This window comes from Aphelocoma coerulescens, chromosome 2, assembly GCF_041296385.1.
Source record: "Aphelocoma coerulescens isolate FSJ_1873_10779 chromosome 2, UR_Acoe_1.0, whole genome shotgun sequence".
Taxonomy (NCBI): domain Eukaryota; kingdom Metazoa; phylum Chordata; class Aves; order Passeriformes; family Corvidae; genus Aphelocoma; species Aphelocoma coerulescens.
This window is the reverse complement of record NC_091015.1, coordinates 45,822,287-45,838,199: the sequence shown is the minus strand read 5'-3', so window position 1 is coordinate 45,838,199 and position 15,913 is coordinate 45,822,287. Positions and strand designations below refer to the sequence as shown.

General features: G+C 35.7%; 1 protein-coding gene across 1 annotated transcript in view; it reads right to left on the bottom strand.

Annotated features, from left to right (window-relative positions):
• KCNH8 (potassium voltage-gated channel subfamily H member 8) overlaps positions 1-15,913 on the bottom strand; it is a 174,155-nt gene that overhangs the window by 31,759 nt on the left and 126,483 nt on the right. The window contains exons 8-11 of the mRNA XM_069005820.1: positions 12,861-13,058; positions 7,933-8,132; positions 5,932-6,181; positions 1,322-1,536 (exon numbers count right to left, since the gene is read on the bottom strand). Coding sequence (XP_068861921.1) covers positions 1,322-1,536; positions 5,932-6,181; positions 7,933-8,132; positions 12,861-13,058 — 863 coding nt within the window. The remainder of the gene's footprint in view (positions 1-1,321; positions 1,537-5,931; positions 6,182-7,932; positions 8,133-12,860; positions 13,059-15,913) is intronic.

Here is a 15,913-nt window from a genome sequence, read left to right as displayed (position 1 = left end):
GAATTTATAAAAACTGAATGCAGCTGAGAGGGTGATCCTCAGATTTGTCATCATACAGAAAAGCATGAAGCAACAGATTGTGGGGATCCATCAAGTTCCACGACAAAACTGTAGAGGGGAATGTAATCATCTTCAAACCCTATCTTTAAATGGAGTTTTACTCCTTTTCATATGAAACATCCCTCCCCAAGGGAAATGTGTTACACAAACTAATCACCAAGCTCTCAGAACAGATGTGTACTCTCAGCTGCTGTTTTCATCAGCAGGAATTTTGGAGACATTTCAAGAGACAAACAAATGAGAGATCCTGGTTATTCTCCTCTCCAGAAGTACACACTTATATATGGACTCCTTTCTGCTGCAGTGGTTTAATAGAGTGTTGCTGTGGAAACACTGGCACCAAAGTACATCTAATAGGAAGCTATATAGAAAAATCAGCCCATATATCAAATTCATTGGGGTTTTGAACTGAAAAGTACTTTGGTGCATTCTTCCTTGGCATTATATTTGTCCCCTGTCTTGATATTATCCTAGTAAAAATTCCTGTTTTTCCAATGTTACTTCTTTCTGTGTGTTAGGAGAAGCACAAAACAAAGACAAATACCTGACCTGTTAAACACTAACTTGAAAGTTTGGCTATAACTGTATTTGAGCATTCACATGATTAAGTCAGAAAAAGAGGGCTGTCATAAAAGCTTTTCACTATTAAAATCTCTCTCTATATATTATCCATATAATATCAGTGAAAGTACTTTGGTGAGTCTGTACTGAAGCCTTTCAGGAGTTTTATCTGGAATTTCTTCTTGTTTTGTTTTTGTTTGGGGTTTTTGTTTGTTCTGGTTTTTTTTTTCCAAATAAAGTACTTGTTTAAGTGGAAAAATACATTTTAATTGTAGTGTATGAGAACTGTTTTCCATTTTCAGTGTGTGTGATGACATTCTTAACTGAAAGTGATAACCAATGATGTATGAAATGAATGTTCATTAGGCTGGCACATGAGCTTCTAGAAAAGGTATGGATAAAACCTTTATTTGGACACATAGCTTATGTAAATATGGATTATTTTTATATATAAACAAAAAATATAAAAAAAATTAAAGCATTTTCTCTCAAGGATGATGTTTGTTATGGAAAATAACAAGCAGAGAGGTTGTTCAATGCTTATGATCTGACCAACTGATATACAATTCATGTAGGTAATATCTGAATTATCAAACAAATGGAATCAGCAGCTCTTTTAACATAATCTGTGTATTATTTATTTATTGTGACAAGCATCTGAAAGATGACAATAACTGCAGAAACCTTTAAAGATACTTACATCACTTTCATGGCCTTCTCTTAGATTGTAAGTGAGATCATGCTGTATGTCTTCAACAAACTTGTGAGCATACTCTGGGTAGAGGTCGAGCACTTCAAAGAGACCTTTGAGTATAATACATTGGAGGTCACAGTATGTTAGAGCTTTAACATCTGCATTTGTTTTAATAACTTGATCCCTAATGGATAGGTTTGCTCCAATTAAATCTCCTTTACCTAAAAGAAAATACAAACATAATTATCTTCGAAGCATAAATTCTTTACTTCTTCTTTGAATCATAAAGCTGTTTAACATAATTGCTACACCCGAACCTGAAATCCCATTGTTGCTAATGCGTTGTTTAATTAATAACATCCTAAAGGATCTTAGACTAATTTTTTTGTTGTTGTTGCAGATGCAACCTTATATGCAATTAATTGGAGGTACAAAAACTGATTTCCAGACAGGTAACTGGTTGATTTAAGGGAACAATAAAGTAAATAAGTATAAAATGAAGATTACATTAGTAACTAATAGCAGGTGCAGTTATTTTTCAAAAAAGCTGTTATGGGGTGTTTTTGTGTTTGTGTGTGTTAAAACATGCAGGTGTTAAGATATCATTTTAGCATCTCTCTCGAGAAGAAAGAATGGCTTAAGAAAGAATCCTTATGCTGTTGTTTTTTCATTTATGGGCAAGACTGCCTTAGGACACTTGTTGTAATAAAAAGTTCAACAGACCATATATTGAAGAGCACAGAAACTTTATAATTAAAAGCTTCCACAAACATCTGATCTGAGGTATAAATTCCAAAGTGCAGTCATTGAACCAGAGCTTTTCCCCAGAAGTTAAAGCAGATGGTCTTCACTAAAGACCTGGACAGTGTGATGGAGTGTATTCTTAGCAAGTCATGGGCAGTACCCAACTGGGGGAATTGGTTGATAGGCTGAAGGAAAAAGCTGCTATTTAGGGCGACCTCAGTGAAAGACAAAACAGCTGACAGGAGCGTCATGAAGTTCAACAAAACCAAATGCCAAGTCCTGCACCAGGGATGAAAACACTCCCTACAACAGTATGAAGTGGGTGCTGAGCAGCTGGACAGCAGCTCTGCAGGAAAGGACCTGGGGGTCCTTGCGGACAAATTGAACATGAACCAACAATGTGTCCTTGCAGAAAATTTCAAGGACCTCCTGTGCAGCATTAGCAAGAGTGGAGCCAGCAAGACCCAGGAAAGTGACTCTTTCCCTCTGTATTTGTCACACCTCATCTGGAGCACTGTGTCCAGTTCTGGGCTTCCCTGTACAAGACAGAATATTGGCAAATTGGAGTGAGACCAAAAGAGTCTACCAAGAATCAGGGACTAAAAAACATAATGTATGAGGAAAGGCTGCAAAAATGGGGTATTGTTCCATCTTACAAAGAGAAGGCAAAGGAAGGATATTATTTTCTTCAACAGCCTAACAGAAAATAGTAGAGAAAACAGAGTTAAACTTCTCTTCAGAGTGCCCAGGGGAACAAGATGTACTGAGCACAGGGTGTAACAAAAGAAATTCTCATTATAAATTAGGAAAGTCATGAAACGGTGGAACAGCCTGCTCAAAGAGGCAAATTCCAAAAAGGAATTGCAAGCATCTCTGGAGATGTTCAAAACTTGCCTGGACTTAGCCCTGAGGAATCTGAGCTAAATTTGCACTGTTTTAAACAGGTTTAGGTTGGGTAGCTTCTGAAGGTCCCTTCCATCTTACATTATTCTGTGATTAATAAATAATAAGTTAAGACTGTCACATCTGAAAATCCACCCAGCATGTTATTCCAGCTGTATATTACACAGGAAATGGTCAGCTTGCAGGGTAAGCTAAACTAAGCAGTCAACCATTCCTGAAGCTTCTTAAATGGGATAGCTTTACACTTTAAAATATCACTTTTTTAGTACTTAAAAATAAATTTGTTCCTATTTACATGGAGCTTGAAGAACTTTCTCAAATGTACTTATCATAAACTGAGGATAGGGAGGGATTTTCTCTTATGATAGGAATACACATACATTAATGCTACTTTGGGGTCTCTTAAAGATCTCTATTGGTATAATGAGAACTGGTATGATCTTAGGTCAGTCTGGGAAAGAGAAATTTGATAGGTAGCAATAACATCTGTCATTGCTCATCACACCTTGTATTGCTCACATAATAAAACATAGCATAAAGCTAAGCAGTAACACACTTTTACATTTTACTGTGAATACCAGCAGTTCCTTAGAAGTCTTCCACTATACTAAGCAAAGGGCTGGCATGTTAATCTGTTGCTGGCTGTTAATGTGGAAAAGGGAAAGAATATTTCAAATATACCAAGACTGATCTTTAAACATCTTAATTAGAAACTTTTTGGATATATGAACACTATTAGTATAAATATTGCAAAAACATTTTGGAAAAATATTAGATTTTTATTTGATTGTAGTTATAGTGTTGAAATAATGTCAGGTTTAAAAACACTAAAATTGACCTGGTAGTGCTAATATGTGTTTCTTTTTCAAATGAAAATCATGTAGCAAAGGCTGTAGGTAGTAACCTGAAGTTTCATGTAGAATTAATGAAGTGATGAAATGACTTTACCTTGAATGTCAACATTTGTTACATAACAGAATCATTTCAGCTATTCTTAGTAGCTATTTACATCCTTTTTTCTTTAATTGGAGAAGAAATTTATATAGAAATGTTTCTTACAGACACATCTGTTTTTAATAAACAGGGACATGCAGTCAAAGTTATAAATGTTCTCATTATGGATGTTTTCAAAATAACTCATGGCTAATATTTTTTAAAAATCAAAGATATATGCTCTAACAGTACATAACTCATATTAAAACATATTTTCCTATAAAATATATCCTAACCATCATTATTAGAGATAAAGTGATAGTCTCTAGAGGAACCAAAGATGTATGTAATGAGAGCGTTTCACTGAGTTGTTGCTGCACTGCTTGTTAGTGAGAATGGTTCAGTAAACAAAAACTAATTCACTAGAATTAGAATCAGGACAGAATTATAAAATATTCTGGGAACTGCAGCACTGTCAGGGAGAAAACTGCTCTCTTGGGTTTACATGACATCAGTAATACAATTTCTCATAGGGTCCTATATGTTTGATGCATTCACCTTCTGCTGGTGTTAATTAGGTTTAAATGATGAAGCTCCCATTCACTGTAACAAAACATTATTTCAATGTGTTATGTTTATGTTTTTTGCATTATGATTTCATTAACTTCTCTCAGAAATCCACTAATCTCTTTCTTATTGTTTTGATTGTTACCATTACACAATGATGCTTTAATTAACATTTTCAGAAGAGCCTGAAGATGGAATTATTAATGAAATCATAGTTCCAGTGGAAGTACCCCTTGACCTTTTGCTGGCTTTTAGCTTATGTTTTATTCTAAGCCATATTTTGTATCTTTGATCTATGTGATCCAATGAAATCAAGACATTCTTAAACTTTCTAGAAACAAACGAGAGATGGAGTGATATGGACTGTCAGTCTAATACAATTAAAGAGTTCTGAAACAAATAGGAACTGTATCACATTTATATTCTAAAAAAAGACCAACCAAATGCATTCTAGTAAAATAAAAGAAATTCAATTACAGAAGACCAGAAGCTTCCATTATCAACAGTCTAGTGTAATCCCACAAACAGGAAGGAAAACAAAAAAGGAAATGTTCTTTTTAACTCTGTTTTATAAGAATATTAAAAATTATTAGAAAGAAGAATACATTTAAGTCTAGAGATATTAAAATCACAATAAAATAATTCTCTACTTTTAGAGTAAAATTTTATATTTCACAAAAAAAACTTCATAAACATTAACTCAGACAGGTCCAATCATCCTTTAGCTGAAGATAAAGAGAATTTCTTTAGTAGGCCTTAGATTGAGGCAAATCACAGAAATTTACAGGTAGACATGCTTAAACGTCAATGAGTAAAAACAGTCGTCTTGCAAACAACAACTAAAAATGTATTAGAACTGAACTTCTGGCCTTTCTCAGTTCTAATATACTCAAATGCCTGCAGACAGCATCAGTAAGCATGAAGAAGTAGCTTGGGGAGCAGAGCCAACAATGCTTTGTTTTTCACCACGTGGCTTTTCTGCAAGGGATGTTCATAGGCAAGTGCCAAAGAATGACAGTAGGCTCATATTGCTTCCTTTCATTTGGGAGCATTAGTGGGAGCATTTCCTGGCCACTAATTTTTTATGAAAGATTTAGGAACTGACAACCAATGTTCTTTGAGCTGTCAATGCCATCACCAAATATAGTAAAAGGCAGCAATTTGTGTCAAAACATAGCAAGTACCTCTTTACATGAGAAGAAGAGAGAATAAGTATAAGGAAACCAGAAGTGAAATACTGCACAGCTAACAATCTAGCAATTGAAAGCCCCTTAGGTCAAAATATAAGTTTAAACTAAAAAATAAAAAAATAAAAAAAATAAGAGTGTACATAGAATAGGCATTGCAGATAAAAATTAAATTCTTTCTCAGCAGACTACTAGGGGCATACTAAGCCATCAGTTAGCAGTGAAGGTCCTCCTATGCTGGGAGACCATTCTTCCTCTTTAAATCTATCATTGTGAACATACCAAGAATTGCCAGCACGGTGCTGTCCTTCAGGACTTCCATGGAACCTGAGCACACAAAGTAGATTGCTTGCAGGGCATCTCCCTGCCGGAGGAGGTATTCCCCAGGAGCACAGAAGGAGGTTTTGATGTGCAGAGACAGAGACCTGAGGCAACCACGACTGGCACACTCAAAAAGGGAGAGCTGCAAAATCTCCTTGTTCAAGTGCATGGTGATATCTGAACGCAGCTCATCTGGGAAGTCTTTTAAAAGCTGTCCAAAAGATAGAAAAAATTACGAAAAAGGGAAAAATTGTAAAATTATTTGTTTCCACTTTTGCAGAAATGGCCTGATTTAGTAGTGCTGCACGTGTCACACTGATGTAAATACTTCCCTTTGATTTTTCTTATCCCCTTGATGAGACATGTGCTTTTAAAATAAATTTTAACACTGATAAATTCCAGGAAAAACATGAATGAATATATGCCTTTATTCTACCGAAAAACACCCCCAAAAAAGCCTCACCAAATAACCCCTCAGGAAAAAAAAGTTCAGTAACACTGCATGAATTCCCTCTAATGCACAATATAAGTTTGTCCAAGTTCTCAGCTGATAGAACACAGTAGGCTGATCAGGTATACTGTTGTATACAGTGACATATACAATGAAAACAGAGCAAACATCAACATCATTTAGACTTTCTTTAAAATCCTTCTATAAAATTCATTAATATGCAATATTACTTCTTCTATAGTAAAACCACTGGAAGAGGAATAACTAAATAAACCTGCCTTGAATGTGTTGTTGTTGTTGTTGTTATTTTTATTTTTTAATAACATAATTGGACACTGAAGGAGGGGTGGGAAAGGAATGGAGACAAGGTGCGTGTTCAATGGAAGAACCTATGGAAACTAAAACCCATGAGATCTTCCTTTTTTCCCTTTCAAGGTGCAAGCCCACAAACATAGTTTTGTTTGTAGTTTGAGGGGATGTGGCATCTGAACAATACAATCAGCCAATGCTTGACCAGGTGGGCTTGGACAAGGCTTTTTATCTGTAGGAGGTAAATAATGAAAGACTGATGGTCTCTCCAGGAGCTGCAGTTGTAATACAGCAGTCACTCACTTTCAGCATGACTAAAGGTACAGAAGGTACAAAAGCTGAAGGCGATCATTAACCACATCTAGGAAAGCTTTGACATCTAAGTCATTTTTGTACCTTTGTAAATCTTACTAAGCTCCTTCTGTTGCTAAAATGCTGTTGAAAATCCCATTCTTTGTGCTGTTCACAACACAAAAAGAATTTATCAGGAAAAGAATGTTCCAAACCCCAAATCTTTCTGCTTATTTCCACATTATCTTTAGGGACCACTGAGTTTTATAACACAGATAACAAGAAACCTGAAGGGAGTGTGCCATTCAAATAACACTCCAGCAGAGAGAAGCCATTATTTCTCCTGCAGTACAATAACACATAACCTGGATAGTAATTTAAAACAAGCAAACACAGACACCACCTGAAATCTGTCTTTTGATTTCACTCCCAAGTTACACTTTGCAATATTTAAAAATGTAACTATATAAATAACATAAAATTCAGGCTAAATCACTTGTTTACAGTATTGCAATAAATAGGATGAAGGAGGTAGGAAAGGACATTAGAGTCCCTCCTTTAAAAAGGACTTAAAATCCCCATATAGATATTTTTTTTAGTGAAGTACAGGACTACTCATTATAGCATTTCTGCTGGCATCATCTAAAAGGTTTCTGATGAACGCCTCTTCAGCATCTGAGAATCACGGAGGACTGAACTTTACTTTACATTATTTGATGTTTTAAACCTGCCTTTTCAATAGTGTACCCTCTTCCCAGGATAACCCATCTTTGTTTTTAGGCGCAGTTTTCTTTGGTTTGTAACTTCACACAAAACACAGCATCAAAAAAGAAAAATTACCCCCCTCCTTGACTCTAAGTTCATAGTCAAAACAATCAAATAAAACCTCCCCCCCCTTCTCATTTGGTTACCTCATTGGAATCAATTCCATTATTGACAGACCACGTGGTTTGGAAATATTCAAGCATCCTTTGCTTTAGCTGCTGTGGCAGGTGATGGACCCGTATAAAGTCCTTCAAATCCTTAGTTCTTGTGTGATAAAGGGACCATCTGGAGTACATCCTCTGAATGATGGCAGTCACATTGCCAAACACCAAGGCATGCATCAGAGCTAGGGAGTACAGAAATTACATGAAATGTGGAGTGATGATCAATGAAACTTAACACAGAAAATAAACAGCAGCTTCACAGGGCGAAAATTTCCTGATTGAGAGATATAAGAAAGCTTTTGAATATAAGGCTCCTTGAATAATATACAGTGTTATTAATATTCATTTCTGGGGTTTGAGACACTATGAATCATAGTCATGGGACAGGGTAGAATAACAACTGTTTCTATCTACTCAGGGTACCCAGCAAAATAATGTCCAAGTCACATTAAGTCCATAGTCTAAGAGAAAAGGAAAATGGAACATAGAATCATAGAATCATAGAATCATAGAATGGTTTGGGCTGGAAGGAACCTTAAAGAACACCTAGTTCCAACCCTCCTTCCAGGGATGGCTTTCACTGAACAAGGTTGTTCAAAGCCCTATCCAGCCCAGCCTTGAACACTTCCAGGGATGAGGCATCCACAACTTCCCTGAGCAACATCTTCCAGTGCCTCTCCACCCTCACAGTAAACAATTTCTCCCAATATCTAATCTAAACCTGCTTTCTTTCAGTTTGAACCATTCCCACTTGTCCTGTCACTACAGGCCTTTGTAAAAAGCCTCTCTCCATCTTCCTTGTAGGCTCCCTACAGGTACAGGAAGGAGCACATGTAGGCAGGTATGCTCAGGAAATAATGAGATACTAATAATCAGTATGAAAACTGGACTCAAACAGTCCATTGGAAACTACATAGCATGTAATAGTTTTCAGAGAACTCATATAAATACATGCAATTACTAATGGAGACCATATGTAGTGGAATGAGGTTGTAAATAACATTTAAAGATGTATCATATTCTGGGGGATATGTTTTACAAAAAATTCAGAAAAAAACCATTGTAAAGCAGAAATTCAGGCTAAAAGAAACATTCAAAGAGACAATCTGATTTCTTATATTGCTTGACATGGTCAAATATGGTTAAAGTAATTTATCAGAAAGTTCTGACATCCTGGAGTTTGTCTGCAATTAGTTATTGGCTTGGGAATAAAAAAAATCAGAAGCAAAATTGAAGAAATATTTACAGATATAGGTCATCTGGGTTTGTCTGTGCAAAAATGTGTTTGCTTATTATGAATTGGAAAAATCACTGCTAAACTGTGATGTGATATTTATCTAATGTATAGAATATATACATCTACAAATTGTTTATTGAAAAAATTACTAAAAAACTTGATTATTTATCTAAAGGGACGTCTGTCTTTATAGTTCTTGAAAGAAAGCAGACTCCTAAGAGTGACAAAGGAATCGGTTTATAAGTGAGACAAGCTGTTGACCTTGCATGTCAATTTACAGATATCCAATGTGAGTGAGAAGAGACAAGGGGAAACAGGAGGAGGAAAGGATACACTTTTAAATGGTAGAAGGAGGAGGAAAGGATACACTTTTAAATGGTAGAAAGAGAGAAAATTCTGGAGTTTGGTGTGTTAGAAAATGTTTACAGGCTGAGTAAAACACAAAGGAGCTAGTAACTATATATGTGTCCTTATTGTAAGGGAGTGCAGAAAAACAGATAAAGAACTGCAGTGTAGAGCTAGCAGAAAGAAAAGGATTATGTATATAGTAAGAATAGTAAGCCTAACCAGAAATTTATTTCTAAAAATAATCAGCTATATTAATTAGGTGTTGTTCATGATGGTGCAGTGAATTGCTAAGTCATTAATGTCACAAACGAAAGCAACAAAATGTGAGGGACTGGTGTAATACTGGATACAGGATACTATATTAGAAATATGACAGCTAGATCTGAAACAGTTCAGCCAGACACAGATAAATAGGTTAAAGAAATAGTGTAACCTCTTTAAGGATGCAATAATCAGTTTAAACAGGGGGGAGGGATAAAGCATTAGGTGGTGTATGAATGCATATGTAAGAATCACATGCGGTGTAGGTCTCTCAGGTTCCAAGCTAGGAGCTGGATGGTGTAGAGATCTCAGTGATGTTATTATAGGCACAAATATCATCTAGAATTTTATTATTATGGAAGAATCTGTCTTTGCCTATATACATTGGAAGGCAGCTGCTTCTCATAATGACAAGCTATTCTTGGCTGTGACAGGCATTAGAATTCTTTATCAAATAATCATACTCTTACCCTACTTTCTGTAAGAAACCTATTGCGCCTCTGTCTAAACCCAAGTAGGACAAGTTCAAAACTTCTAGGAAATGTATTTTATAAAGTGGCCTTTATTTTAATGGATATTCTAAATCACATTTTAGTTACTTAGGGAACAGAGGAACCCCTCTGATTCCAGATAGGACTGGAGCTACTAGAGTGGGCCTCCAATCTCTTAAATACAAAAGTACACATTATTTGCTGAAAGAACATGGAGAGTGCAAGACAGAACAGAGTATGATCCCCTGCTGGAGGGCAGATCTGATTAATATTTTACAGATACTGGGTATCCTAGGAGTTCTGGTTACATTTTAATATGTAAATTTTCTTTCCCACTTTAAGAAGACATACTGTATTGAACAAGATCTTTTCAGAATATGACTTGTTAAAAATTTAAATTTCAAATGCATGCAAAATAAAAATTCATATGAAGAGGCCAGTAAATATTAAAAAGGTATGCTATAAGCTATCTATTTGTCAAGTTTACACTTCTTTTTTCTTTCTTCGGCTTTTTCAAAGTTTAAGTAAGTTTCTTCAGTTTGTAGTGTCATCCATTAAAGAGATACAGAAAAACTACTGATAAACTAACTCACCCTATCTGTTACACCTGAAATTTCATAAACTAACAGCTTGGTCAAAAAGTCTGAAAAACTTACACCAATTTTCCTCAGAACATCATTTTCCACCAGGGAATTTTAAAATTGAATATCAGCCAAAACTATACACTAGAACATGTTTTAAGAAATGAAGAGGCATCATGTCCCTAAGCATACAGATCAGCACTTTATTCCTAACAAGAGTTTTCTAAGGCATACTCACCCATCTTCACAGTATCATTCTAACTCCTTCAAGTTTCCTTGATTTTCCTCAATAGTATCTAAAATAGAATTCCTCAAGAAAATACCTGCAGATCAGCCTGCTCTGCTTTTTTTACCTGGACATATCTTGTTCACTGGACCCCTGCAGATATAAATCCCTCCTCCTACCTGCTTGCCTATAAGCAACTTTGTCTTTCAGTCATCAGTTCCCTCTTACTCCACTCAGTTGACTAGTTCTTCACAATTTATTCAATGTACAAACATATTATTTCTGTCACTTAATAATACATTAAATAAAAGTGAAATTGTTACAACTGGACTAAATAAATGTATAGGATACTTCTGTATTCTTCACTATTACTTTATGAAAGCTCTACCATATTAAAGTGAATTAAATATTCATTGCTGCTTTACATGGGAGATCTTTTGGTTTCTTTATAGAAATGAAAAGTCCTTCCTTAATTCCAACAGATTTTATGTAGTGAAAGCCCCAAAGAACAGAGACCACAATGTATTTCAAAACTATAATTTTATGCAACTGCCAAAAGCAATTAATGAACTGCTTGTGGTTTTGTGACATTGTCAAAAACAAAATTATATCATTCTTGGATGATCCATTATATTATTGCCTCTTATTTTCAGGACTTAGGAAAACTAAAATAATTCACTGCACAATTCTTATACCGATTAATGCTGCAAATATATAGTTTACAGGTAATTCATCATGTTCTCTGGCTTTCAATTGTCAAATCTGCAATTTATTGTTGCCCACAGAAATTGATCCTGAAAAGCTGACGCCCAGGGCTTTACTGACTAGCCCTGGAGAAATACCTACTAGTATTTCCAGAATAACTAAGCAAGCAGAAAAAAAATGGAGGACAGAGTACTCTAGCAGTGACTTGCTCTTACCCTTCATGCCCACTGTGACATCTTTGAGCTGTATTATGTACACACTGTGAAATAGCCCACCTAATTTTTCGTGGGAGGAAGGTGAATGTAAAGACAGAGCTTCCAGTACTTTCTGCAAAGGTCTTAGCTTACAAATCTCTGCTGGTTGTACCCAGGTGCCTCAGCAGAAGGAAAGGGACCATGAATGAGCATGTGGCTTACTCCAAGTACGGCTTGGTAATCAACATAAATGAAAATGTTACTAAGAGCTCCAAATATGACAAAAAATTGCATTTTGATTCAAATCTGTATCAAATGGTTATCAGTGATAATTGAACTACTTTTTTTTTTATACTAAGGCTCACCAGAAGTCTCCTGGCTCTGTCCTGTCTCTATTTCTTTCTCTCTGGTCTTGTCCTTCAGATGAGGATATGCACCAGCTCACAGACACATTGTCCTGTGGGCTGCCCACTTCCCCTCATCACCATTCCCAGGGCTGCTGTGGGGAGTGTACTGCAGCTGATGTGCACATCATACCTGGCTGTCTGGGAAAGTGTCTGCCATGTGATTGAAATCCCCAACACATTGCTGGGCCACTCTCACTGTTAATAATGTGAACTTGCATTTTAGTGGGCGACACTCTTTCATCACCATAAGTGAACAAAAGGTTAGAAATTCGTTTGCCTAAGAGAGTTTATCTAAACTGAACAAAGTTATTTCCTTCTTTTGCCATTTTAAATTAAATTTATTAAACCTCACTTTGTGTTTGTTTGGGGTTTCTTTTAAGAAACTTAGCAAAATTTCAGCTTTTATTTGACTTTTTCCTACTCCTTGAAAATGTTGTAAATGATGTTTAATTGTACCTACCCCCAATCAGCATTGTGCAAATGGAGAAGATCTTTTCAGCATCAGTGTTGGCTGAAACGTTTCCAAAACCAACACTGGTGAGGCTGCTGAGAGTGAAATACAGGGCAGCTATATAGGCACTTCTGATTGATGGGCCTCCTAGTGTATTATTCTCATAATAAGGAGATTCAATTCGTTTTCCTAGCTCATGAAGCCAACCTGCAAAACAAAGCATAAAAAGAATTACTATTAAGTATTACTGACACCTCCATAAAAGCTACATATTATATAAAAAAAACAGTTCTAGAAGCCCCCAAAAACCTAATTAAAAGGCAGTATATTCTTCACACATTTCCAAGAATAAAGAGAACATTAAAATGTAAGAATTTAAGCACCAAATTAAGTATTGTGTCCCTGCGGTATTTATGTACAATTTTTTATGATAAGAACTGCATTTTTGCATTGAAATCAAGTGGTTTTGAATTGCATATTACAGGTCTAATTAGATAATTTATAAAATCCATTAAGTCACTGAAAAGAAAAAAGTCTTCACCTAATAGCACTGCAGCAACAATGCAACATCATTTAATTCTTTCCATTAATTAATGCTTGGAAAGCTTTTTGACATTCTAAGACTAAATCATTATAATAGTAATTACATATTCAGAGCTTTTCACATGTTTCTTTTTACAGTAGAAAAGATTCAAAGAACTAAACATAACTTACAAACCAGAACTAATTTTCAAAACATGCTTCAGTAAGTATTTTCTAAATTGTTCATTTAATCTTTCCTTTCATTTTGATAAATGAGTCTATGTATGCCAGAGAAAGCAGAATTAGCTACTGCCTCAGATATTTGAAAAAAACAACAAAACAACCCCAAACAACAATGCAGGAAAAATATGCAGCTGTAAAACACAACCTGAATGAATTGCATAAACACAATGCTTCACAAAAATCAAGATAGAGGAAAAAAGAAGGATAAAAATCTATTTGTGTGCCCGGTTTTGCCTGTTAAACAGCTTGCTTGGGAGATTGGGAATCTTTCTTGGGTATACAGGGAGAATTGCCACAAGAAAATAATCCTGACAGACAGAGGTTTTTTTTTAGAAAAATTGTTTGGGGGTCTCCCTTTTGTAACCTGGGACCTGACAGACTGAATCATCTCCTGAAGCTTAGTCTCTCTCCACTTCAGTCAGCATCCATTTCTGTGAATCCAAATATGAACTGGGGGAAATCTCATTGCACAGGATGTCTGCAAAAGTAGGGGGTAGATTTAAAGTATCTGTCCCAGCACTTCCGATTAAGTTGGGAAAAAAGTCTGTAGGGATTTAGCACCCAGAGTAGACCTGCTGAACCATGGCTGCTCCCATGCTCAGCTCCAGGCTTTCTAGCATGCTCTCCTCCAGAGAAAGCTCAGCCAGAAGGGCTTAGTAATGGCAGAGAAAGGTCTGGCTGTGACCCTGCTGACCCACTCTGTGCAGGACAGGGAATTTAATCAAAGGTGTAAATGAAAGCAATCTGCATTGTCATACAATGGCAGTAGTGAGTAGGACATTTTACCTTGCTGACAGACAAGAAAGCATATGAAAATCTCCTTGATTTTGCCTGGATAGATAGTACTAATCGTGGGGCTATTTTTTATTTGTGGCTCCCAATTATTTAAAATGAAAGTAAAGCAAAATGGGGAAAAAAAAGAAGACTAGCTGAGTCAATACAGTCCTCTGTCAATACCACTACTCTTTTTCCGAGATGACACTACATTTCCTCAACAGTAACATGGCCCTTTGTATGGCAGATTTAATTCCTATGTTTCTATAGTAGGGAATATAATCACAAACATTAAAGAACATAGAATAAAAACCTAAGAAAATCTCTGGGAGAGAGGAGACAAAGTTAAAGAAAGTCTATCTAAACCTAATGTAAAGTAATTCAATTATGAAGTTCAAGATCAGCTCAAGATTGTTTCAGTTGCAAAAGTGAAAGAAATAAGTTATTTTAAAGAACTGATATGCCTTTTAGGAAAAAATCTCCTTCCTCAGAGTGTTCTAAAAGCCACTGAATCTCAGCCTGTGTATTTCCATTTTTCTCACTTTTCATGCATTACCAGTACTATCCAGGAAAGGTGGATGACTGCATTCTTTAACCAAGAGATATACGTGAAATGGTTTCTCCCTTACAGCTCACTTTATGTTCAAGGTTTTCGTCCAACCCTAAGGAAACATCATTGTTCCTAAAGGATCCATTTACTGCTAGTAAAGGTAAGGTAAGAAAAAATAAGTGTCAACATTGTGTCAATCAGTAGAAGTCTCTATAATATTTCTACAATAATTCCACTACCAAAATACCAATATAATCATTTTACAATTTCTAACAAACACTTCTGGCCAAAACATTAGTATCTGAGATGAGTTTAGTATTCAGTGTCTAGTTCTGTGGTATAAATGTTCTCCTCAGTTGGATGTACAGCTTATCACTGAGCTACAACAGTAGCAGTTAGCAATGATTAGCAATTCTTAAAAATTGCTAAAATAATGCCGACAATGTAAAGAAAAGCTATTTGGTAAATTTATTCAGGGATTTAGACTTGGAAGAGAAAACATATCTCTGAAAGGGAAAACCCAAAAAATACATTCCTCTGACTTGTAGATAAGAACATGTTTACAGCTTCTCATTTCTATTTTGGCTGGCAGAGATTATCCTAATCAGGAACTTTGGAAAAAATTGTATAAAATGATGTTTCAGCCAGAGTATATAAAATGCTGCAATATCTTCCAGATCAACTGTACCTCTCATATTTTTGCTGATAGCACTGCATTTTTTTTCAGTTTCAGGATAGAGGAAAGATACTGTTGGGTGTAAATACTTTCTTCAGCCAGTGGAAACAGTCATGAGGTAGCATCATTGACTAATGCCTTTTCCTTTTCAGTTCCTGTAGGTAACAGCTCTCAGCATATTCTCTGGCAAACTTGAGTAATTAATTTCTGCCCTCAGGGAAGAAGAGAAAAGTAAATATACCTTGTAGTCAGAGGAGCTTCCTAGAATTTAACATTATGAATCTTGTCTGGTTCAGA